A 23,792-nucleotide genomic window follows, 5' to 3' on the forward strand; every position below is an offset into this window, starting at 1 on the left:
AATACATTTATATTCATCCCTCCCTTCTCATTTGATACGACAAAGCGTTTGCTCTGAATATAGACAACGACCTCAGCTGAAAAGCAGAGATGTGACCGTGTTTGCTCATTTGGTTTGGCCCTCTCTGTTCCTCAGCAGTGTCACAGCTGGTTCCCATGTGAGTGCTCCCTGTGTCCAGAGATCAGGCAGCCTGGTTCAGGCACCTTCCCAGCCAGCTGCATGTGTTCCCCACTCAGATCCCACAGAACAAGAAAAGCCCATCCGAAATAGAGAGGAAGAGGGAATAAGAGGTATCTTTAGATCGTCTTTTCACATAAATGTTATTTCAATTCACTTTTTCTCAAATACAGAGCCCAGTGATTGGTGATAAGAAGACGGAACTGAAAATTAAAACTGTAAAATAGGATCAGTGCTGTGCTTTGATAGTGTCCAGTATTCACCCCAGCACAGCCAGGAAGGAAATAGTTTGAAAACACCAGATGCTCATTGCAATTGGTATTTTGCATGTATTTCCAGCACAGATTTCTCCCCTCCCCATGAAAACAGACACACATTCTCATTTAACAACTAATTGATTTATTTAACAATACAAATTTCTTTCTACTGCATGGTTTAGCAGAGAGAACTTGAGAAACAAAATTAGCTTCTTTTCTTTTTTTTTTTTAAAGTTTAAATGTTTACACAAAAACAACCTTTACTTCAGTAAATATAAAATTTACACACAAAGAAACTACATTAAAAAAGAACAGAATCATGACAAACCGACCAAAAAAAAAAAAAAAAAAAAGAAAAAAAAAAAAAAAGATGGGAATTCAGTGTAAAGGATCCAATTGCAAGGAAGGCAAGATGGGGCAACACTAACAAGGCATCCCACTTGTACACCTAGGTATCTGAAGTTGTAGGTACAATACAAACCAAAAATACATTAAAATTAGGATTAAAACCTGTATTTTTATACCATAATATTTTATGATAAATATCTGTAAATTCTGTAGGCAACACAGTTAATGTGTGAAATACATAGTTTGCTCTTCACTGGAAAGTCACTGGAGTGGTGTACGAGCACCGTGTCACCACGAGTGCACTAATGGTCATCAGTGAGCAGACTTTAGGTGTCCAGCCCAGACGTGATAGCCCCTTGTTTCTTTGCCAATCTGTGCTATTTCTCACACGTCCAATGACATAATGAGAAACTCTGGTCACCTTCAGCAGTGATTTCCAGCACTTCATCTCCTGGCATTTGTTACCTGACTTAGGCATATTCATCTGCCAGATCCCCTGTTTCTCATTCCCTTTTGCACTTTATAACCTGAACTCTAAAGCTATCTTGTAGCTACCAAGAGAGACTGGCTTCTAGGTTAAGATATTTGGGATACACAGTTCTTCAAGCCACCTTCAGGAATCTGTAGAAATATTTAAAGTAGGGTGGACAATTCATGGTCAAAGGTTATGTGATACAAAAAACAGGGACCTATATAGTGATGGCTAACTTTAGATCTAAATCTTTAACATTTTTTCTATTGCTTTAATATTTAAACAACATTCAGTTTTCATATATTAAATGAGCATCTTACTGATGGAAGTGCTACATTATCTCCAAAAACACCAGGTAGTAAGGGGGACTGTAAAGTTTAAAATTAAGTGTATTTTTAAAAATCATTTAAAGGGTTCAAGTCTCTTTTTTTTTTTTTTTTATAATCAATATTGTGACTGGCAACCTATAAAAGCTTAAATTATAAAACTATTAGTGACTCTACTTTTTAAACTGTATGTACTATAAAGCTGTATCTTTGTTACTTACAGATGTTACAAAATTTCCAAGCCAGAAAGTGAAGGGGGGGAAACATAGTCTAAAAGTTTTACAGATTTATTATTCACTAACAAAGGTTCATTTCCCCCACAACCGTTTTTATGTCATAAAAATCTGATTAGATTTATTCTACTCCTCTCTTTTCTGGACAGATGATACAGTGTTCAATCATGCTTTGGAAGACCATTTTCAATGGATAACTGTAGTTCTCTAGATCAGCAAGTCCGACTTGCTTTACTTAGAAACAAAAGCACCAGACTATCTCTAACTTGGCCCTTGTCCTGCAAAAAAAATTTTTGTAGCAAGATTCAGGCAGTCTGTTATGAAAGCAGGACCAGCCCTGAAGCAACCAGCTACATTAACTTCTGGAGCAAGCATGTGCAATGCTCTCATTCCGACTTGAGAAAGAGCCGAACAGTATTAAATTTAAGGAAACTGTAGAAATGACATTTGTTCTGTTAAAAACAAAACAGGGAAAACTTAAACAATCCACAGGTGTGCATTAAACATTTAATAGCAAGCCTTTGCTTATGTATATTAATTTAAAGGTTATCCACAGGGATCTGTGATACATTGGCCCTGCCTTGTTACTATAATTAAATTTATTCAAATATTAATTTAAAATAGGAAAACAAAGAAACTACTCCTTGGGGAACATGTTTATTGTGTTTGAGATGATACACTGGGTGCTCTCTGAGCTACAAAGGGAAAAAGGAAATCCTTTCATTACAAACTGACAAAGGTAAAAGTTAAAACAGTTTTCACAACAGCATGTACCACATATTGGAAATAGATCTGGGTTTAATACAAATGACATAATTCCTAGTAATCTACAGCTACCTTTAATAACTTCATACAGATAATGAATTAGGCTAAAATGCACTATAATATTTGGTTGACTTCAGGAACAGTATCCTTAGTACATCACAAAATACATTTTGATATCCCAAAGAAGCAAGACTTGCAAGTAGGCATTTTAAACATAACTAATCTACAGCTACAAATTTCTACTCTTGATAGCATTTACCTTTTTGGGGGGCAGTATCCCAGTCTTCAAAAGGATAAAAGCAGAGTAGAATCAGTATAACATATACACAGAAGTCCGTATTGTAAAGGCTATAAAGATTTGTTGCACACTGCAAAGTTGCCTTCTGCACCTTCACACTGCACAAGTAGTTTGTCATTTATGTTGCATATCTCTTGGTCCACTGTCTGGCTATCCTGTCATGTTCTGCTCTGTTGGTCAGGTACTGAGTGGCTATGCTTCCAACCAGAGGGTCAGCTGCAAAAGGCAGGAGAAGATGCATTAGATGCCATACCAGAATAAAACCAAACCAAACAAAAACACACACATGATTTAAAACACGGGACCTATTTCAAAATAGTCTTTGTTAGGCCAGAAAATGCTGTGAGGTATAGTAGGGCTCTTATACAAGACTTTCCAAGAGAAAGTACACAAGGCACAATGAACAGAAAAAGAGAAATGGAAAAATCTGTCATGGTCATATGCATATTAACAAATCTTGCACCAGCCAGGTGCCCTGCTTGCACCCCTTTGGAAGGGCCGCTGGGCGCAGGGGATGCTCAGTGAGCGCCGTCTGGCACACCCCTGTCACAGTGCTGGACAAGACTCATGTACATTAGAGTATCAGGACTGTAGGACATACACCGAGGGGATTCAGTCTGCCTCAAGAGTCACCAAACTTTTACATCGTAGCGGCTAATCCATTTCTCCCTGATCATTACCAGTATTTCGTAAATGAACGGTTATCTTATTGCTACTGCTCAGTTCCCGCCCTGACCACCCGCAGGCAACTAGCATTCATTTCCTAACGACACTAGTCACCCAGTTGTTGTGGAAAAACTGCTGCTTCCAGTGGAGTTCCTCCCCTTCCAACAGGAACAAGAAACTCAGAAAAATGGAAAAATCTCTCTGAACACTGTCCCACCCACATCTGCAAGATTAAATGTTTCAATTGCTGCCTTAAGAGAAGGGACTTCCTGCGGCCCCTTCTGATCTGCAGGATTTGTGAGTTTATAACTCAAAAGAACTTTGCTGCTTTCCTAGATTGACTGCTCATTAGCTGGAGCTCCTGCAATACAGACCTTCAATAATATCAGCTTATTTTTTCCACCATATCTTGGGGGAAAAATGGGCTTAATGCTATTTGCTTTCTGTTGTGCCACAGGAGTGAAAAGTGCCATTAACTGGGGGACTGCACCCAAGCAGGCGTGTTTCATACCAAATTTAAAAAAACAGTAACTTTTATTTAATCTGCATAGAATCAAATATACAATTACATTCCATGGCAACTAAGTCACACGACTAACAGTGGATGCTCAGAAAACAATCAGCTCCTTACCTGGGTTGCAGTCTGTCAGAAGAGAACAAATAGACAGCAGAACCTTTGAAATAGTCAAAGCAGGGCTCCAGTTGTCTTTCAGGATATCCAGACAGATGACTCCCTGACTGTTGATGTTGCAGTGATAAATTCTGGTACGGAAAGTAACCTGGAATCACAGCATAAGAGACAGAAAGGTCATTCAGTGTTGCCCAGCAATGCTGCCCCTTGACTCTAAGCAGCAGCAGTGTCTGGGGTGCTCCCGGTTCTGCAGAGCTTCTGTGGAGTCAGCTCCTCTGCTCATTTTCTGAAACACAATTATTTCACAGAAAAGTGTGTATTTACTGTAGCCATGGCTACCTGTAAGAAACCTACCATGGAGATCCTTGGTACACAAACTGCTTTCACAGAGGCCCTATCTGTTACCCACAAAAATTAGGACCTACCTTGTAATGCTATGTGCTATTTAATGAACATATCAAGCATGTCAAGAACGATCTAATGACAAATGTAACTTTACTACCATTTCTGATGGTGAAGAAGTAGACAGAATTTGGCTGCATGTGCAATACTAGTTGATCTCCTCCTTTATTTCGAAATCCTAAATACAGACCGTGAAAATCAATATTTGAAATCAGAGTATTGTATTATTCTTGTTAAAATTAACAATGAAATCTTTGCCTTACCCTTCATTAGGCAGGACATAATATACAGCCAAAACAGTGCTATCACACTAACACCATCCTTGTTTTTAAATTATTTCAGAGTAGTATCAGTAGAGCATGTAAGCATTATTCTGCACAAATAAGAGGTTAGAGACATTTCTAAGTGCTTTAATTATATAAAGACAAGGAGATGAGGAAATTTTTCTTTTTCTTACTGAAGCAGGGGAAAAAATCCAAGATGTTTTCTGAAACTACTGAAAATTCAAAAATGATCACGCTCTAAAAAAATTCTACAAGATTTTCAGGAGGAATTGGTCTAAAACTCTGTAGCACTTCATTTTAACAATCTTAACTCAGAGAGTATTAAATTTTGTGGGTTTCAGAGAAGCGTGAAATACATAGAGTTTATTACACTTTATGCTGTAATCCTTCTGGGAATTGAAAAACGTGTCTGATTTATGGTAACAACATTATAGCCACAAGAGCCGTAAGTTGTAGAAACAGAACGTATCGGTCTTTGCAAATGTCAGCAGCGTCCTTTCTGGTGACTTGGTCAACAGTTGTAATTTGGCATTAAGGGAGGGGAGAAAGGAACAACCTTTAACTTCTTTGATATCGGTTAGAAATTGTAATTTCTTACACGTCCATACTATTTCCAAACAAGGAAATTAAATTTTAGTTTAAGGTTAGTTTCATTTAATAATAAGAACTTCTGCTTACAAATATTATCAAAGAAGGTTGTTTATCTTACCAGTAGTAGACAGATTGACAATTTACAATAACAGAAATCATCACAGTATTACCCAATTTGAAGTCACAATATAATACTCCAGTTGTCTATCTAAATTTACTTTAGCTTTCTGTTATTTTGCTAAAAACCATGTGAAAATAAATAATATAGAATCTGTTTCATAACAGAAAAAGTTTATTATAAATACATTTTAGTAGCTGGAATGAGAAGCATAAGTAGGTCTTGCACTGTCTTCTATTGAAATTAAAAATTCTTGAATCTTAACTATTGATCAGAATTATCATCTCATTTATCACTTGGTAAAGCTTGGAAATCAGTATTTACTGTGGTAATCAGGATATAAATTAGACACAGGATTTTTCTCAAACTGCCAGCCAGAGTTTGGATCTTGTCGTTTTCAAGAGACATAAACAGATCTGATATTCAGAAAGGAATAAGCACTCACTCCTTGCAAGTTACATTTTTCTCACATGTGGAAAAATGACAAACACAATAAAAACCTTACCCTTACCTTTGGTGGCTTGAATGGATAGTCAGATGAAAATGTGATATCCAGGAAAAAAACACCTCCTTCATATACAGAACCTGGAGGTCCAAGTATAGTAGATCTCCATTCGTAAATGTTATCCCCTTTAGGACCAGCACTGTGCAAAAAGAGAGAGAGAGAAAGAGTCAGGTGTTACCTTTGAGAGAGGTGTTTTATGGATTTCCTTCTACATTCATTTTGTTTAACACAAACCACTTGCCTATCTTTAACATCTGCCTAATTTCCGACTGGTTTCAGGGCACTGAGTGTTTTAAACTGGCACGAAAGCTGGGCACTCCGCTCTCCCATTGGAGATACAGCAGTGAAACAGCCTGACAATGAACTGCTGAACTGTCACTGTATGAAACATACCCCCAGATCTGCTTTCTCGAGTATGGGGTTGCTCTGAGCTTCTACATCATGCCCTTCCGATGACATCACAACCATACACAAAAACAGTTGAATATTTCGACTGCATTCATCTTCTCCAGGCATTAGATGAATCATACTGTCATAAAAACCACGACCTACACATATATTGATACATATCCATTGCCACTTGCTTCACAGGGTAAAGCGAAATGTTAGACCTTGGGCAGGAAAACTGGGGATGGAAGACACAGAATCAAGTAACCCGGAACTGAGCTTCTTACAGCACTGTCAATCCAAATAACTGTTTCCTTCAGGATATACTTGTGTTACGCCTCCAGAAAATCACCATTGAGACTACTAGCCAAAATAGTTTATTTTAAGAAGTATGATACTGAATGTATTTCTCACTAGGGGAAGGGGTTATTGCATCATTAATTATTAAAGTAAAGCTTTAAAGAAGGGATAATGAACAAGCATTTTCTTGACCTCTGAGCTATCACAATTAATGCTATTATCAAGCAGTAACCATCTAACCTCCTCACAAAAAAATCAAAGCACCATCTTATTTCTGTAAGCAAGTCTCATGAACCTAACCTTCCACAAAAGGTCCTGAATCTGAGCTGCCGAGATCAAAACCAACTGCTATGGAAAACACCTCCACTGAGCTCACGCAGGTATAGTGGATTCATCACATCAAATCACAGACTCAGAGAACCATTTAGGTTGGAAAAGACTTTGAGATCATCAAGTCCAATCGATAACCCAGGACTGCCAAGTCCATCACTAAACCATGTCCCCAGGCACCACATCCACATATTTTTTAAAACACCTCCACAGATGGTGACTCTCCCACCTCCCTAGGCAGCCTGTTCCAGAGGTTCAACACCCTTTCAGTGAAGAAATTTTCCTAACATCCAACCTAAACCTCCCCTGGCGCAACTTGAGGCCATTTCCTCTTGTTCTGTCACTTGCTATCTGGGAGGAGAGACCTACCCCACCTGCCTACAGCCTCCTTGCAGGTAGTTGTAGAGAGCAGTAAGATCCCCCTCTGAGCTTTCCCTTTTCTCCAGACTAAACCACTCCAGTTCCCTCAGCTGCTCCTCATAAGACTCGTTCTCTAGACCCTTCACCATCGACATTGCCCTTCTCTGGACACGCTCCAGCACCTCTGCATCACTCTTGAAGTGAAGGGCCAAAACTGAATACAGTATTCAAGGTGAGACAAGCCAATACTGTGGCACTGTAAAAGATCCTTTCAATTCTCCCCACCTCGGCAGCCTCCCAGGCACCACCTACATCTCGCAGATACATGGGGAAGCGCCCTCATCCTTCTGCCTCTGTGGTCCCTAGGAATAGGCGCTGAGGACTGTCATCATATGTGATTGCACATGAAGCAAGCAACAGGGCATGGCACCATCTGTAGCCTGGGAGTTTGTGGTTTCTGGCATTGCTCGACACTCAGAGGAGCCTCCCTACAAGCCCTCCAAGTGTTAAGGCTCTTCCTATGTCATGTCACCTCATGTCTTTGTCATACATTTGTCCACAGTCTATAACATGGCATGTTGGACATTCATCCTTACCATGCAGCCAAACACGTGGAGACACTCACCACAGAGAAGGAACATGAGCAGTCCGCACTATGCATCTGCAATTCCTACACCAAAAATTCAGCTATTTTTACATTAAGATCATATTTGAGAAACAACCAAAAGCTGATTTTGATTATGAATTCCCTTTCAATTCATTACTTTCCAACATGTTTTTTATCTTGAGGACGTTTCGTGTACCAAATGTTTAAACTGTTGCAGGCCTTTCATTAAACAGGACAAAATAATCATGGATTTTGGCTAACATTGTATTTAATTAAAAACAAGAACATATTTGATGGAGCTGTAGCTATCTTCCTGTTGCCAAAATGAAAGTAGGTAAGAACAGTGTGCTGGTCTCCACAGTACAGCTAGGGAAGAAAAACAAGAAGTGCTGTCAAAATAAAGTTTGGGTCTAAAATCACTGATTTTACCTTTCTCTTTGCAATGCATGCACAAAAGTGGAAGAAAAACAGTGGAAAAATTTCAGGGAAATAAGGGGAAATCCAGAGGCAAGGAGGTCCATTTTCAATGACCTGTTCATACCCTCAGTTACTTGAGAAGATAATTCTATTCATGCTCTCTAAAAAGCAATTAGTGTAAGAACTGAAAATATTGGGGCAATAATGACAATATTTAAAACCCACACAGGCCACTGAAAAGTTTTAATTAATTCTTGACATTCATCAAGCTTACAGCTAATTAGTATTGTGCTTGGAAACCAAATTTCTATGGAGCAATTCCATTTCAGCATTAGATGTCCTAATGACTGTTTTACAGTTTAATGCAGAGGTTAGTGCTCTTGCCTCATGTGTCAGGTACCTTTCTTCCATACACCCCTAACAGCTGGATGCAATTCAATCAGATTAATGAAACAGCTCCATTAAATTAGTGACATATTTCAGACCAATGAATCAGTCACAATTAACCGTGGCACTAGTCCGGTGCCAAACTATCTGGTAATCACTCACCAAGTCAGAGCAAGGGCATCTATCAGCTAGTAGCCAGAAGCTAAGTGCAGTAACTCTATGCCTGTCTGCTATTCTCTTCTATGCTACCACTAGCAATATATAAAAGGACTGGGCTATAATATGAGAAGGGAATTCCTAACCTTGTAAGAGAAAGAAAATGCTGTTTGAACTCCTTCCTACTCCTGAGAAAAGATCGCTGCAATGTCAAAAGTAACACAAAGCTGTAATGATAATTACACTCAGATAAAGGAAAAAATTGTTAAATTGAAAAATTTCATTACACCTGATGGAGATCTGTGAAACAGCTGAAGTGGTATCTCACTTCCAGTGGTGTAAAAGATACCCCTGCTTCATTAGCAACATGAAATCCCCCACAATTACTACGTTATTGGTGTGAGGAGACAGGAGATGCGTGAGCAGGTACAAGACACTACACTTGGCTTCTACCACCTGCATATTTCCATTGCGGATCATCCTCAGCCAGCTATACCCCACTTTGGCTTTTGTATACATACCAAGGTAATCCTTTTTGGAAGTAAACAGATCCACACTCTCCAAGGCTTAGCAAAATATACCAGACCTACTCAGGTCAGTCTCGGCCTCTGCAATGATTTCCACAAGGACAGGGCAGTGGGGTCACACCCACTCGGGCAGCTGCAGAGGAGAGCAGAACGTGCAGTCCTGCCTCAGGCAACACTTCAGTTGCGTACCCAGCTGGAAGCGACTGCCCGAGCCCCCCTGGAGTCACTGCAGAGCATCCCTCAGTGCTGCAGAAAGCCCCAAGCAGGGAACTGCCACTCCCTAGTGCAAATCTAACTTCTCTGTTCCTGCAGAGGACAGCAGAAAACCCAGGCTGAAAACTGGGAATAAGGAAGCTTTGCTCTGTCCGCAATGTTCTATTTCACTGATACACCCAGAAGAAATACTCTTCTGCTGTTGGGCACTAAAGAGGCTGGCATGGGAGGTGCTTCTAGGGGCTCTACTAGAACTCTTTATTCCTGTAAGTTCTCCCGCTATTCAAGAGACTCACTTGCTTATTGCAAGCATGGGCTTCAAGCATCTTACCTTAAACCCTGAGAGCTGTGTTGAGTAACAGCCTAGGAATCTTTCTCACGGTCTGCCACACTAGACAGAATACCCCAGGCAGAGTGCTACAATGGGGAATTTCCATGGTCTTCTTCCCTTTCCATTTTGCATCACTGAAAGACCCAGCTCCTTCTGACTTCCTACCATGGAATCCATATGGACACAAAATCCTCCATTATTCTGTCCTTTAAAACACAAAATCTTGATGGAGTAATGGATCTGATGACAACTTCAGTGTTTTAGCCACACAGCATACATGTGCAGTTCATTGCTACCAGCCTGCTGCCCTCCTAAATTAGTTTACAGAACACCACAAATTCAGTAAAGGCACCAACAGTATATTCTCAATAAAAGAACTGCTCGATTATTTTTTTAAAATATGGGCTAAAAAAAAATCTTAGACAAAATAACAAAGCAAATTAATTGAATTGACAAAACATTCTTTGCAAAATTAAGGGGGTTTTACTTCATACATAAAAGCATGATTATTTTTTCTTAATAAATTAGATAAATTGACAGAATAGTTACCTGGCTACATCTGCTTCCTAAGTAAATATTCATTATGCTACTTCACGAAGGGATACACACCTGATCCAGGTAAGTCAAAGGACTTATAACCATGCTCTATCTAAGATAGTCTGCTGAACAGATTTAATTCACAAGTGTGACTTCAGATGGTGAATTTGAGAAGAAACTCTAGAGGCCCATAAGCTCACACCAGGTCCTTTAAACCTAAGTCTGCTAAACCTTGGCTGTCAGGTTTCACAAAGATGAAGAACAACTTTTCCAGCACAGCGATATGAGCATTCACATGGATGTAGCAGCATTCATATCAGCAAGAAGTCTGTTAAGACTCCTGATGCAATGGTTACAGAAATCAGAATTCAGCATTCGTTACAATTCACTAAATAAAAATGCATTAAAGCTGCCCATATAGAACTAGCTGCAGGATGAGAAACTAGGCCAAGAAATTTCCAGTCTACATGATGCTAGTAGCATGCTGCCTTCTGCACTTGCTAAATGTGCTTCTGTCAACAGCACTCCTCTGAAACACAGGGCTCTAAATTTGGTGACAGAATGCAACTTCATAGTACTGAGACTGTGATAATTAAGAAAAATGCTGAAGGAAAATGTAATTTAGCTAGATTTGATGTTAACTCTGTGTTATGCTTTGTTATGAGAAACAATTGGGGGCTATAATAGGGTATAGCTGGGGGCGGGGGGATTTAAAAAAATCTGTTTTTTAGGAAGCTTGTTGACAGTGAAGTTTGTCAGACTCTAAAACAGCCTTATGAGAAATGTCATTGGTGCCATAAACCCAAAGGTAAACATTGGCCTATATCCCAAGATGCCCATCGGGGTGCCTACAGAGCGTGACTTAAGTGGTGGAATATTTTCCTGCATTCTCCTCTCAAGGGCCCCACCCTCAAGGTCTGACACCCAGGCAGGCATCACAAAGGCAGCAGCTAACAAGCCAAATGGGGTACCTGGAGTGAGAGTTAGGTAAGGAATGAGCCCCCTCCCAAATGAGATTCAGGAAAAGTAAAACTCCTAAAGCTCTTCTTCGCAGACTGCTCAACCACCGTAACTCTGTCACAATGGTATAATTACAATACTTTTACAGCAATGTAAGTGAAGACAGTGTTTTATGAGAGGAGCAAGGTATCTTTTTTTATTTTTCTTAATTCAAGTGAAGGTACTAAAGAAAGGAAGAATGAATGCCCTCAAGTATGTTCCACAACCTCATGCTTGAAAAGTCCACTTCACAAAGCTACATAGTGAGTTTTGCAAAAGCCACAACACAGCTTCAGAAACTGAGTTTTACAAATCCTGCTGTAAGGCACTCAGCATGTTACCAGCATGAAAGGCGCTGTTTTGGACAGCAATGTCTCAGCTAAAGCTGTTGGATGATGTTCTAGTTCAGTACCGTGCCACTAGAGGGTAATGGGGCTGTAACAGATCCTACTAGCATATACAAGCCAGGCAAATACAGATCCCATCTGTATTGGGTCTGCCTGCCTCACCATCTAAGCTTCCGAGCTTGATGAACTCCTCTGCAGTGGAAGAAGAAAGCCCCAGCCTCACATAACTCCAGGTTATTGCAGAGGTGGAGATCATATCTACCATATAGCGTACCTAGTGCAGATGCCAATATTCCCAGACAATCCGGGTAGAGAGACCAGTGACCCTCTAAAGCACAAGAAGCATCTAAATACTCCCTAATACCAAGGTACTCCATCTCCCTCTGGTGGCACCTACTTTTCACTGACTGCATGGAGAGCTTGGCTCCTAGCTCAAGCCTCTAAGCTCAGTACTTAAGAAAATATTCCTCACCCTACATGCACTAAGAAAGGGTTGTGTAGCTTTGTATCCACATGCTATCTTGTAGCACACTGGCTTTTTATCTAGCTATAGATACCCACTGCCATGCTGCTCGTAATTAAAAAAAAAAAAATCAAAAACCAAAACACAAAAAAAATCCCACAAGGAACCAAAAGATCTCTGTCTGAGGCAAGCTGTCTCCAAGTTAGTTCAGTATTACTCTGTGAAGCCTGGAGAGAGCCCAAATCACTTATCAGTAGTTGTATTTAATGTTAAACACAGGAATGGAAAGATGCTCAGATTATTTTCCTGCTTTGATATTTTCAACATTTTGAAGCAAATTTATCCATTACCTTTTTTTCTTAATCCTCTTTTCCCTATCATGGAGGCGCTCTTTTATTTTTGGTTACAGAGTACAAGGAAAGGAAATTAGCATTAATTAAAAGACATACGTTTGTGGCTTTCAGCCCTGTGACCTTTAAAAACTGCCAAGCATTGACAGCAGCTTCCATTTTCTTTCAATGCCTCGTTTACATGGCTTTCTGCAGTACTCATTCTCAGTGTTGATATTGTCAGCACCAGTGCCCTAAGCACCTCCACTGACAGAATTTGGGTAGTACATCCTCTATACACAGAAAGTGTACTGGTTTCACTAGCAAGAGCCTTAAGTATAGCCCTAATTTTTGTATTACAGCATTTTTCTAGGGTTAGACACGTGTGGGTTTACTACAGCAATATATCAAATCCATATTGAAAATGCTTTTTGATAAGGTACTTAGTATTATTAAGGTTTCCAGGTTATGTGCAATTTCCCACAAAGAAAAGTTTCAGTCTATTGTGTTCTTTATATAGCTAAAACTGTTCTAATTTTACTTGCCACTGAACTATCTGCTATGTCTGTTTGCTGAAAAAGGTTATTTACTGCTTCTAGCAGATCCATAGAGGCTCTGTGTAACTGAGGATACGCAGACTCTAGTGCACTGTACAAACCTTTGCTTCTGTCACTTCCTTAAAGTCTATCATGCCCTTAAGACTGAAATCTAGAAATTACTGCTGAAAAAAAAAAATAAAATAGAGCCTATTTTTAACTCGTGGATCCCCTGCTAATTCAGCTGGTTGTAAAGTAGTGCAGGACTTGTGCCTGAAGCCATGGTTTGATGCAACAGTAAATTCAACCTGAGCGCTCTGCCTACCAGATCAAAAGCAGCGTGGCTACTCAAAGCAAAGTGCTGGTCCAACATAAAGTAACCTGGCCAAACCGTACACATTCTGAAAATGTCAACGGATTAGCTTTGTAACACCAGGATTTATGATTAATCAGGTATCAGTTGCCCTCTTGCAGCCAGCATAAAGGGGACATAAACTTCAGATTGCACGGTCCAGCTTAGAAATATAATCATGTGGCTGTATTTGGCTCATGTCAAATTGTACCATTAGGGGAACCTACCCAAGTGCAGATCTGCTATTAATCACCCTAAAGAGAAAGATGCAATATTACAGTGTTTTTGACAAAACCTCCAGTGCTAAATTTGCTATCGGTAGAAGAATACACACTGTTGTTACTAAAGGAAGCTGAGTAACAAATCATTTGATAATTCCATCAAAGCTGTACTATGTAGATAACCCAAGTAATATATTTCGGGAAGCTGACAGTTTTTCCACTGCCAAAAGCCCCATTAAATTAGTTCATTGCTACAATCACTCAACTTTACTTTCCTCTTTGTATTCCTACTAGTTCCTAGGACCTTTCTTGCTGCTGTTACAAGTCTGCTTAGGTTCTCTCTGTCTTCCAGAACAATCATAGCCAATTATGGAGACAGAATTCCCGTCATTTTTCTTTTGAAAAATAATTATTCCCAGAATGTAGCTTGCTAAACCACAACAGAAATACTGAATTTAAACCAAGTAACAAAACATATCAGATTGTTTCTTTCTACGCTTTTGACAGAGGAGTTGTAAATATATACTACTCAGGCAATACATAAAATGTTTACCAAACATGAGTTGGTTTTAAAAACGGAGAAATCACAGGACTCACAGGCATGAAGAAAGTTTGTGATGAACATTTCGTCTATTTTTAATATCGAAATCTGCATAGAAGTCCCTGTCACATGCCTACACTACAGAAATTATCCATGCTCCCTATTAAAACACAGAGCAGGACAGTCAGTAAAGGGAAACATTTCTTGCTACATCACCATGTGCTTATAATAACAAAGCCATAATTTACCATAAAATAAAAGACTAGCATCCTGTCATCAGTATTGAAACACTAGTAGTACTAGTGGCAAAATGTGTGCTATTTTCTTAGTGTTGGTATGAAGCTCAATTTGTACTAAGGCCAAATCAATTTGCCACAGAAATCTGTCTACCAGGTATACAGTGCATGTCTTCCTTCCACTCAAAATTACTGATGAACCTGTACTTAGCGAACATGGCAAATTTTGCTTTTCTTCCATGAGAGAGGATCTTTCTCAGCTCCCTAACAAAACAAAACTCATTTGGCATACACACATATTTTATTCTTCTGTATGTTATAGCCTCCATACTGATGTCAGCAATCCGTACTGAAAGGATCACACGGTACCTGAGAAATCGCGCCGCCTTAGTTTAAGGCCTACAAAGACACAAAATGGAGGCACTCAAACACAAGATCGTTTGCCTAATGTCATCCAGAAAATGTGTGTGGTGGAGTATGACTGCAATGTAAATCTCTCAAATCCCAGGCCTTACCTTACCCGCTGGGCTGAGATTAAACTATTAGTAGCTCATTCAATAGTTCTGTGGCATCCACGTGTTTTAGACATCAGTCCCCTCCATGATCCACTTGCAAAATCTTCACATCAAAAAGCTAAGTGATTCTGAGAAATCCAGTTTAGGACTTCATACCAATATTTTCAATTATACTTTTACATGAACAAAGAAAATTTATTAATTCAAACATCCTCTACGCACACACTTTGGATGAAGGAAGAAAAAACAGTTAAAACAATTAAATTCACTGAAGGATATAAATAATCTAAAAAGACCACTGGCTTTAAAACTGTAGCAGACTTATAAAGATTCATGCCTAGGAACAATATCTGGGCAATCTTCAACAGACTGAGCATGCAAGTCAACGAGAGTTGTTCAAATGAAATCCCCAGCTATGAATCTACACAAAATACCCAAATATCAGGCAATTTCGATACTGACTGATGTATTAAAAGATCTGCCACTGCTCTGTGGATTACGTTTTGTTTTTTAAGGATTGCATCTTCACCAAAAACTGAAGGGAACTCCACCTACGAACAGTGCTTTTCGGGACAGAAAGCACATTAGGAATTAGACAATCACCACAGTCTGACAATACAAGCCTAAAGGCAGGCTCCGTGATTAAACTTGTGAACGGTATCAATGTAGTGGAAAACCTTCTTTCCAATATCGTAAAAAGAGAAAGTGCAATTTAGTGCATACGATTTATTCAGATACTTCATGAAGGACCAAGAAAGACAGACTTATTGGGAAGCCACCTCCACTGAAACGTGGGTGCATCGAAGATGAACACCCAACACTCCTGGTGCTACCACAATAGAACCTCCTCCTCTGGGATGTTCAGGATTTGGCTTTTCCAGCACTTCACAGCAATATAGCTCCAAGCTGCCTTCCCCACTCTGTGCCTGCCCCACCCCCCCACCCCCCAAATCAGCTTTCAACTTCAGCAACAAAGTTACAGCTTGGCCACCCAGAGATGGAGAAAAGGCAAAACCCTGGGTCAGACAGCCTGCCTCCATTAAACCACATTAGCGCTCTGAGTAAGAAGCACCTACTTAGGTATTTAATGGTCTTCAATGCATGCATATTAGTTTCATACTTTTAGTTGTTTCATACTAACTTCCTGAATGTTGCCCTGCAGCAAGCACTCTTAAGTGTTTTCCCTTAGGTGACATAAGTCAGTTCTTGGATCAGTCTTCCTAACCTTCTAGCATAGGCTTTCTTTCAAACGTAATTCTATTATTACTTTTAAATACTTCCTTGCTCTTGCCTCCATCCATTTGCACATCGAACTGTACAGCCTAAAACCCCAGCAAATACCATGCCACAGCTCCCTGTGTCGGATGCATAACTTGAAGCCAAAAAATTTTGGTGGAAATCTGTAACTAGGGAAAGGCTCTATTTCTCAAAAATAAAATTGACCTTTCCTAGTTCATACGCAAAGACCTTCCCCACCTCCCGCACAATAAGGATGACTTCTCAAGTCTGGCTCCTTTCCAAACATTGTTGGGGTCACTACGTGGCTTTTGTCACTAACTACTTCATCTGAATTCAAAGAAGTTAGCTGTTTTGAAGGGGTGTGAATCTGGTTAGCCAAAACCCAAGAATCCTGTTCAGTGTAATGGTGCATATCCAGAAGGCCTGTCTTTAGTACGATTCCCACACTGGTTAACAAAATTTCCTACACTGAGAACTGATTAAATGAGATTTTCACTTTTTTCACAAGATTCATGGTCTGAAATGATCTTCATAACTCTGGCTATGGGCTTTAAACTCTGCTTAAAGCAAAATGATGACAAGCTTCACATTCAGCTCAGGGGAGGAGTTGTTTTGTTGACAATTTTTATAAATTTTATGTATTATTTGATACTAGATTTTAAAATTTTGCACTTTTAACAAAATAATTCTGCAAATAAGGTTTTGCCAATCTGAATATATAAAGCAAACCTCCAGGGTATAACACATTCCAGCAGACCTGACTGCAAGGTGACAAATACTGTCCCACAACGGATTAACCCCAGCAAAACCAGCCCTGTGCCTCCCCTTACTCCTTCCCCTCCCTTGACACCTGCAGTGGTACTTGTGAAATCATATACTGAATTGCTCTGTGGTGCTGAGCAGGTTAAGAAGTAATGAAGGATTGCTGTCAGGCCGCCTGGGCTCCTGGAAGCAGCACCTGGCTGCAACTAGCATGGATGCCAGCATCAGCACAAGAATGGGAGCAGGAAGCTGCAGCAGGGAGTAAGGCAGAAGTTGGGGGCTGCAGCAGCTCAACCTGAATTGGCTTAAAACGTGCTGGAATTATACTCTGCGAGTGCAATTCTGGATGCACAGTGTCCTATTTATCAAAGCAGAGGCTCGGGATCCTCTCTCTGGCTCTTTATGATTCCACTCTAGTACATAAGCTGGAGAGTGACCCAACGTTATGAGCAGTAACTGTCCTGTACCGAGCACGAGGCAGACTCGATTCAAGCGCTAAAACATTAGCCCAACAATGTATGTTTCACTAGTTGGATATGAATATTTGGGGAGTTTCAAAACAAAAGTAGTTGAGGATAGGAATCTGTTTTGTATAATGTAGAATTGGAGACAGCTGAAGCAACACTTGGCGCACAGTATATATAAATATAAAAAAACCCTTGTGTATTAAAAGCATTACAAAACTGTGAACACCAGCTTTAGCTCCAAAAGCACAGTAATTCAAAGGAATGGAGAAAGTATCATGCATACAAATACACAGAAATCAATGTCTGATATGAGTTCATTTTGTTCCACAAAAGTGTACTACACTAAAGAAAAATGTGAAAATAATAATCATTCCAAGGGAAAAAAAGTCAATAAACATCTAAGTGAAACAAGTCTCACTCAGTAAAATCTGTTTATTGGCAAGCCAGCTCCAGCCCAACTATTGCTCCCTCTAACAATGTTAATTTAATGAGTAACTCTTCCAAACGAACGTTCTCTGTGGAGACAGCTGTTGCATATGGAGCAGAAGCTGTTTGTGCTGGCCTTGGGAGCAGGGCTTTGTACCCTCCTCTAAGAGAGCTGCCACTGCTCAGGATGAGCTAAGAAATTTATGACCCGCACAGAGTTTTGCTGTAGGGTTTGGACCACTGGTACCAGTGGACTAAGGTATGCTGCAACTTCATTCCACCTTTTTACACATCTGTCTGTTCAGAATTATTATTAAAAAGAAATGTAACTTCCCACACAGCCCAGATTCGAGGCAGCTGTTAGGAAAGCGGCAGTTTACTGCCTGCAGTAGGATACAGCAATGCAGACCTCAGGCAAAGCAAAAGCACGTGGGCAGCACCGACCCCTTCCTGGGTGCCAAATCCTTCTTTCCAGTAGATCAGGTTGCAACACCAGTTGCACTGCGTTCAGGAATTAGATACCGCTACAATACGGACACAGGGTGGCTGTAATCTCCAGAAGAAAAGGCTCAGACTGTGTACGGTTTTTATTTGAGACTATAAGCATGATTTATCAGTGGAAAGAATACACTTAATAACTACCGTTGCAAAATTCATCAGGTTATATACAAATTAGGTATAATCTCTTCCAACATGTCCTAATATTATATATTGATACATAACTCTACTGCCCTCGTATTCTCAGTCAGTTATAATTTAGTGAATGCCATTAAGCACACATTTGCTTACATTTGCAATCTAGAGAAAATAATGTTCTTTCTGATAACTAATCTCAATAAAGCTCTTTCTTTACTGCAAATGCCTCATTTTAAAGTTCAGCACTGCTAGAAAAATTAACTTAAGACAAGCTGCCTGCTTACTGTACTTAACAAGATTCTGAGCTGAAAGGATAAACATAATTACTAGCAGTTAGCCTGCTGGGATTGATTACCTATGTTTCGATGACTAATATTTAGAATAATAATAATAATAATTATTATTATTAGTAGTAGTAGTAGTAGTTGTAAATATGCAATTTTTATCTTAACTATTTTTACTGCAGATGTCTAAGACAAGATCAATATCCTGTTTTCAAGACAGAATAATGAACACGATGGGCAATGACATGCTAAAAGTGACTGTATAGGTAAGGGGCAGAATGGGGTACAGAAGCAGTCTCCCAAGTCTCTGACCAGCCAAAGCACCAGGTCTCAGCGATTCCCATTCAGTGCTTGAAGGTTCAGATGCCTGAACCTCAGAAACCACACAAGCACACATTATCCTATAACCAGGGCAAAGATAGATGCTCCCAAGAGACACCTTAGAGCACAAATCCAAATGGAAAGTTTTCTTTCTTGTTTAAATCTTCTTTAATGAAATCTTAAAAATTGTGCTGGAAAGTAACAGTAGCAGCAGTAGTAATAGTAATAACAACAACAATAATGGTAATAATAATGAAAGGCTCAAACCCTGTGGCCTGGCTCTGGGTCCCTTGCACCCGAGCACACCGCCGGGAGAAGGTTACTCAGCAGGTGCCCAGCTCTAACAGCAGTCCCAAGCATCGCCGGCATTTTGGGCCGGGCAGGGGGAGGTAACTTCAGCTGGTCGCACTCCAGCAATTCCCAGCTGTCGCGCAGTCCCCAGGGAGCGCAGCAAGCTGGTGTGGGGTAGACTGGCAGATTGGCTCAGGCACGGAAAGTCATTAACAGTTCTTTGATAACTTGTTCCCCCTCCCCCACTGCACCAAGCAAATGCCAGCAGAGGAGACAACCTTGCAAAGGGAGAGATGCTGGGCGTGGGTTTTTTTGTAGGAGGCAGTTTTCCAAAGGGGCACCCTGAGACTCTCCAGTAGCCTACTGATGATTTATGAGCACAAAGATCTAGCTTTTCAGGGTTACGCTTCGTCTCCCTCCTGCTCCCCCCTCCAGTGCAAGCAGCAGCAGCTTACACAGGGCAGGACTCCATAGGAGCTGGAAGCTAATTGCCAGATGTCTTATAAATCTTTCCAGTCTGTGCAACTTCATCCAGTTTGCAATGCTTAACATCAACTCTTTTGGAACCTTTTCATCCTTATTTTTGTGCAACAAATTTTCAACAAGCCAGGAGTTCTTTGTTCTCTCCTAATAAAACAACCTAAAAAGTTAACAGTTCATCATGAAACTAATGAACTAAATGCACTTTTCTGGACATCTGAGCACAAGTACAGGCATTTCCAGATATATGTGGATTATTAATTCTGGAAGAAGTCCTTTGGGCTGTTTCTTTAAAATAATTCTTGAATTACAAAAATGAATAAAAACAATGGTTGTAAATTATTTATGTGTTTTGCCAAACATATGGCCACTCAAATGCTGTGCTTATTGAGGCCAACTTACATGAAAATCTTAAAGCGGGCTGTAAAGAGAAGTGGACCAAGTCAGACATTAGCTCAGATTAAGCTGTTCTGCCCACAAAATTTTACTCTGAATAACTGCTAGTGGCAATGCAGAGATACCCTGCAGAGCGTTGAGCATTCAAGTCTACAATCTACATGAATGGAAGCGATTTTCAATTGCCTCCTCTTGGGGGATACAGTGAAAAAGATGAAGAGTGAAGAGTTATTCGGTTGAGTATTTCTGCTCCTGCAGTACTGCTGACACAGGAGACTGTCAGTTCTCCCTAACCTATTCCAGTGGGATCCATACCAAGTAACCATATGGATTTAGCATGAAGCAGGAACACAGACCCTCACTCACTTGAATCCTCCAGCTGGCAGAGTTGAGAGGGGTTTGAACAACCACAGAAAGCTGGTAACATCTCTGTAGGAGCTGCTGATGGCAAGGTGAATGCCTGACCATGCTCTGATTGTGCTATGGAAGGAAAGATGACTCTGAACTACCTAGCAAATGTGTCCTATGCCCAGGGCCAAGAAGAATGGATGATATATAACTTTTTACTAGCTGTATAGAGGGAATGTCCTATTGTTTTAAAAGGTTTTAAGAGTTGCTTTCTTTAATCCCCTTTGGCCAAAAGAAACAAGGCAAGAACTTTCACCTTGGGCAAAACAACAAGGCTGCTGGATGACACCTACTCTGGAAAGACTCTGTCATGACAAACTGGAAGCAGTACCATCACTTTTATTTTTTACAAACAACCCACCCCTGTGGATGCTGCAGATTACATGGTGTAAAAATAAACTTTTTTCAGCACTCAGTATTAAATGTATTTAGATGTATGCATTTTGGATAACAAGTCTAAAATACACTGCACTTCTTGGTAATTGAAGATCATCTGATAGAAATAGCATCTTTCCCCCCTTCAAAATACAAACTTAAGTACTTAAAATATTGTTCTCTACAGATTATATGCACAAAAGCATTCAGGAAACATCAAGTTTATACAAACTGCCACTATAGAAGGCACAGCTATGCCCCAAACCAAGTGACATTTAAATCTCAATCTTCATTTGAGCTGCTGTTGCAAGTAAACACTAGTATTTGCTACAAAACTTCTGTTCCTAAAAAGAAAAGCGGCAAACAGAATCAGTGGCTGTGTTCATGTGTGGGCAGCTATGCAGGAAGATTATGGTTACATGAGGCTCACATTTGGCAGGTGCAGAATTACATCATCCCTCCATCACCCGCACAGCCACAGCTCCCAAGCAGCAAAATTAAGTGAAAGTGGACTGGACCCTTCTACCACCTCACATCCCTCATGACTTCAGAAGAAAGGAAGCAAGAGGCCTCATTCATTCAAAAGAATTCAGGACAATGGGGTAGAAGAGTTGCCTCCAGTTACAGAAGTGCAGCTGCAGCACCTGAAAGACAACGCCTGAACTACATGACTGTGATGAACTTGAGGCCCATGTGGGTGTGCCGTACGAGAGCCAAAAGTGTAATGCTAAGGCAGCAGCAGTGGGGTTTTTTTCAATCAGGCTAAAAGCATAAACTGTTTACAATATATTCTAGGAAAGGAAGTACCGCAAAATCTGGTAGCATTCTCCTGCTGAGAGTCAATGCTGAAGTGATGACACCAGTAATTTCTATCCGACTTTTTCCATGTGCTTTTCTTGCATTCAGCGGGAACAGTCACTCTTGCCCACTCTACAGAGCCCATCCTAAGCTTTTGTATATTAAAGATAAAAAAAAGATTTACACTGTTTTTCTCCAGGGCACTTGGCTCCCCATGCTATCCTGAATGCCTTAAACACTTACGAGTACTTCTTTTCTTTAAATGTTAACAAATTTCAGTCATTATTACAGCAATTTTACAAGCCTGGCTTTGTGACAAGATAAATTTCCTAACATGCTCTGAAACAGTCAATCTACAACACTTGCATGCACCTCTCAAACACTTCAGAGCAGGCATCTCCCTTTAAAGATCTGCCCTGGAGAGACCTCCGGCACCCGGCACAACCTCATTAACCACTGATTCATCTGAGCCATGGAAGAAGCAGCAGTCCACCTTTAATACAAGACACTAAACCACTTGAAGGTATAAAGACAGCGATTAGCAATATAAAGTGGAGCATATCACGTAGAGATTTTCTTGACAATGCTTCTTAGCCTTCTTTCCATTTTTAAAGTTTTATATATACTCTGCAGATTGGCATTTCTGTGCTGCTCAGATCAACGAAGTGGCTACGCCGAGCCTTCCTACAAGCAAGAATCACATTAGTCACTTAAACATCAACCACCTACACAATCATAAACTAATCCACTCAGCTCAATTATACTGCAGTCACAAATCCTGACCTGAACTGCAGTCCAATGAGGGGAGAACTCTGTGGAGCACAGAAAAGAGAGAACTCGCCAGACTCTGGGAAGCGGGTGCTATTGGGATACGCCTTGGAAACCCAAGAATCCTCCCAGGCAGCAGGTATGGAGCAGAGAGGAGCCATCTCTGAAACACCTGGGCTTTGAAAATCTCTAATGCTCTGAAAGTCAAGCTCCACCATGAATCCATCTAAAAGCCAGGAGGCAATTTTGTTGGCACTCCCAACAAAGTGCAGCCTGACAGACAGGCACAGGCTGCATTTTAGCTTCTGAACAGTCTCTAAGCACAGCCCCAAGCCGTGTATCATGGAGTGAAGGTACAAGGTGAAGTGTGGATAGGGGCTGCATACAAAACAACATGGTACACTCAATATGCCAAGCACAAATAAACCAAACATAGCTGTCTATATGGCATCAGAACGCATCCAACAGAAGAATAAATCCCAACCTGCAAACACTGACTTCCCCCTGCCTTTACTTACTTGTCTGATGAATTTTGACAAGTTAGGTCCACAAAACTAACGTACTACTACTGCAGACTGTACATTTGCAGCCTCCTTATAGTTCAAAATTTCAAGCTCTTCTATATCTTCCCACTCCATCCATAGCCTTCTCAACTTTCCTTTGGAACTGCAAGGAAAATATATGTCTTCCGCTAAAATCTCAGCCAGCAGAGACTGACCAGTTCTCCCAGAATGCGCCTACATTTGCTCTGCCTCCCTCCATCTGGCTAGCTTGAATGCCTCCCATCCAGCTGCAAAGAGATCTTCTCCCTCTTCCGTTAAATATGCCCCTAGTACTCCAAACTATTACTCTTACAGTGAACATGATCTTCATCTTACGAAGACAAAATTCCTTTTCCTTGACAATCTAACAGACTCAAGGAAGAAATATTAATTATAAATCACATAGTTATCTGCTTCATATCTATTGAAAATATT

At 40.3% G+C, this 23,792-nt stretch overlaps 1 protein-coding gene across 1 annotated transcript in view; it reads right to left on the reverse strand.

The window, feature by feature from the left end:
- Window positions 1–1,518: 1,518 nt before the first annotated feature.
- Window positions 1,519–23,792, reverse strand: part of UBE2E3 (ubiquitin conjugating enzyme E2 E3) — a 58,652-nt gene continuing 36,378 nt past the window's right edge. The window contains exons 4-6 of the mRNA XM_056349843.1: window positions 6,080–6,212; window positions 4,174–4,321; window positions 1,519–3,092 (exon numbers count right to left, since the gene is read on the reverse strand). Of these exons, the coding sequence (XP_056205818.1) occupies window positions 2,995–3,092; window positions 4,174–4,321; window positions 6,080–6,212 (379 nt within the window). The 3' untranslated portion in view covers window positions 1,519–2,994. The remainder of the gene's footprint in view (window positions 3,093–4,173; window positions 4,322–6,079; window positions 6,213–23,792) is intronic.

This window comes from Falco biarmicus, chromosome 8, assembly GCF_023638135.1.
Source record: "Falco biarmicus isolate bFalBia1 chromosome 8, bFalBia1.pri, whole genome shotgun sequence".
NCBI lineage: Eukaryota > Metazoa > Chordata > Aves > Falconiformes > Falconidae > Falco > Falco biarmicus.